Below are 1,346 nucleotides of genomic sequence, written 5' to 3'. Positions count from 1 at the left end.
AGGTAGGATTTTTCCAGTCCCCTTTTATATGAAGTACAATAAAAAAGGCACATGATTATTCACCATAGGAGTTGTGCACCAGTCAATAACTTAAAGCTAAAAAGCTACCCATCAGAGAACTCTCTTTATGAGGCAGTATTGAGATCTCTCCTTTCAACTCATCATAGAAACATCCGTCTATTAATTCCTCTAGGAGAGCTTAAGGAACCCACTTTTCTGTTGTGTTCTGATCTCCACAAGATTTCCAAATCAACAAAAAACTCTTGTTAAGCTTCTCAGGTCATCTACTGGAGCAAGGAAGAGTCAAAATAGGGCATGTATGTGTCTACGTTTCTTTTTCTTATTCTTCTTTTTTGCCTTTGAATGCCCAACTGTGGAGGACTCTTGAGAGCTAAGTCCTGTTCAAACTAATTTGCTTTAAGACAAATGCCTTGCAAGATATGGCACACTGAGCAATGGACAGCGGCAGGAGAGGCAGCTTCTCAGGCCCAGCAGTCAATGTCGGCCATGTTTTATCCAGTTTCTAATCATCCATTTTTGCCCCGAGCACCTTTGTACGACTAATCTGAGCCCAAAATTTGCATCCTTTGACATTTCCACTTCTAGACAACGGCCAGTGTCTCTGCTGACGATTGGACCATTCTGAGAAAAAGAAAAAACAAAAAAAAAAAAAGAAAAGAAGGATTAGAAGAAGGAATAGAAAAGGTGAAAAGACTAGAAGAAAAATAGTGTTAGGATCTGTAAATCCCTAGAAAGCACTATAAAATGCCTGGAAAGTTCTGTATATATCAAGTGATAAAAGTCCCTAGAAAGTGCTAGAAATTCCTAGGAGAAGTTAGATATCCATTCAAAGCACCAAAACAATTCCTTGATAATTCTAGATTTAGGAATTGCTAGAAAATGCCCCAGAAATCACTAGAAAAATCTCTAAAAAGCACCAGAGAATCCCTGCGGACCCCAAGATATAGGAAATCCCAGAAACTGTAAGAATACCTTTGGAAGTCCTAAAAATTATTTGAAAGCTCTAGATCTAAAAGTTCCTAGAAAGATGCTGGAAAAATCCTAGAAAAGTTCTAGAAACAAAAATTCCTAGACCTTAAAAAAAAAAAAGAAAAATAAGTATGTTCTTGACAGTCACTACAGAAATTGAGAATACTCCAAGAAAGGATAGATAACTAAGAATTCCTAGAAAACATAACCCAAAATTCCCAGTAATAATAGAAGAAAATTCCTGGATAGCATATGACCTATGGAAAACATATCTGACTATTTCTAGAAGGCATAAGGGGGGATTCCTAGAATAGTCCTCTAAAGACCACCTTGCTTTTCATTAAATATCCTCTAGA

General features: G+C 36.9%; 1 protein-coding gene across 1 annotated transcript in view; it reads right to left on the bottom strand.

The window, feature by feature from the left end:
• Positions 1–360: 360 nt before the first annotated feature.
• The window catches only part of LOC104080165 (polypeptide N-acetylgalactosaminyltransferase 9), a 16,363-nt gene continuing 15,377 nt past the window's right edge, over positions 361–1,346 (bottom strand). The window contains exon 5 of the mRNA XM_009582462.1: positions 361–642. Coding sequence (XP_009580757.1) covers positions 496–642 — 147 coding nt within the window. The 3' untranslated portion in view covers positions 361–495. The remainder of the gene's footprint in view (positions 643–1,346) is intronic.

This window comes from Fulmarus glacialis, unplaced genomic scaffold (assembly GCF_000690835.1).
Source record: "Fulmarus glacialis isolate BGI_N327 unplaced genomic scaffold, ASM69083v1 scaffold16827, whole genome shotgun sequence".
Classification (NCBI taxonomy): domain Eukaryota; kingdom Metazoa; phylum Chordata; class Aves; order Procellariiformes; family Procellariidae; genus Fulmarus; species Fulmarus glacialis.
This window is presented reverse-complemented; position numbering and strand designations above follow the sequence as displayed.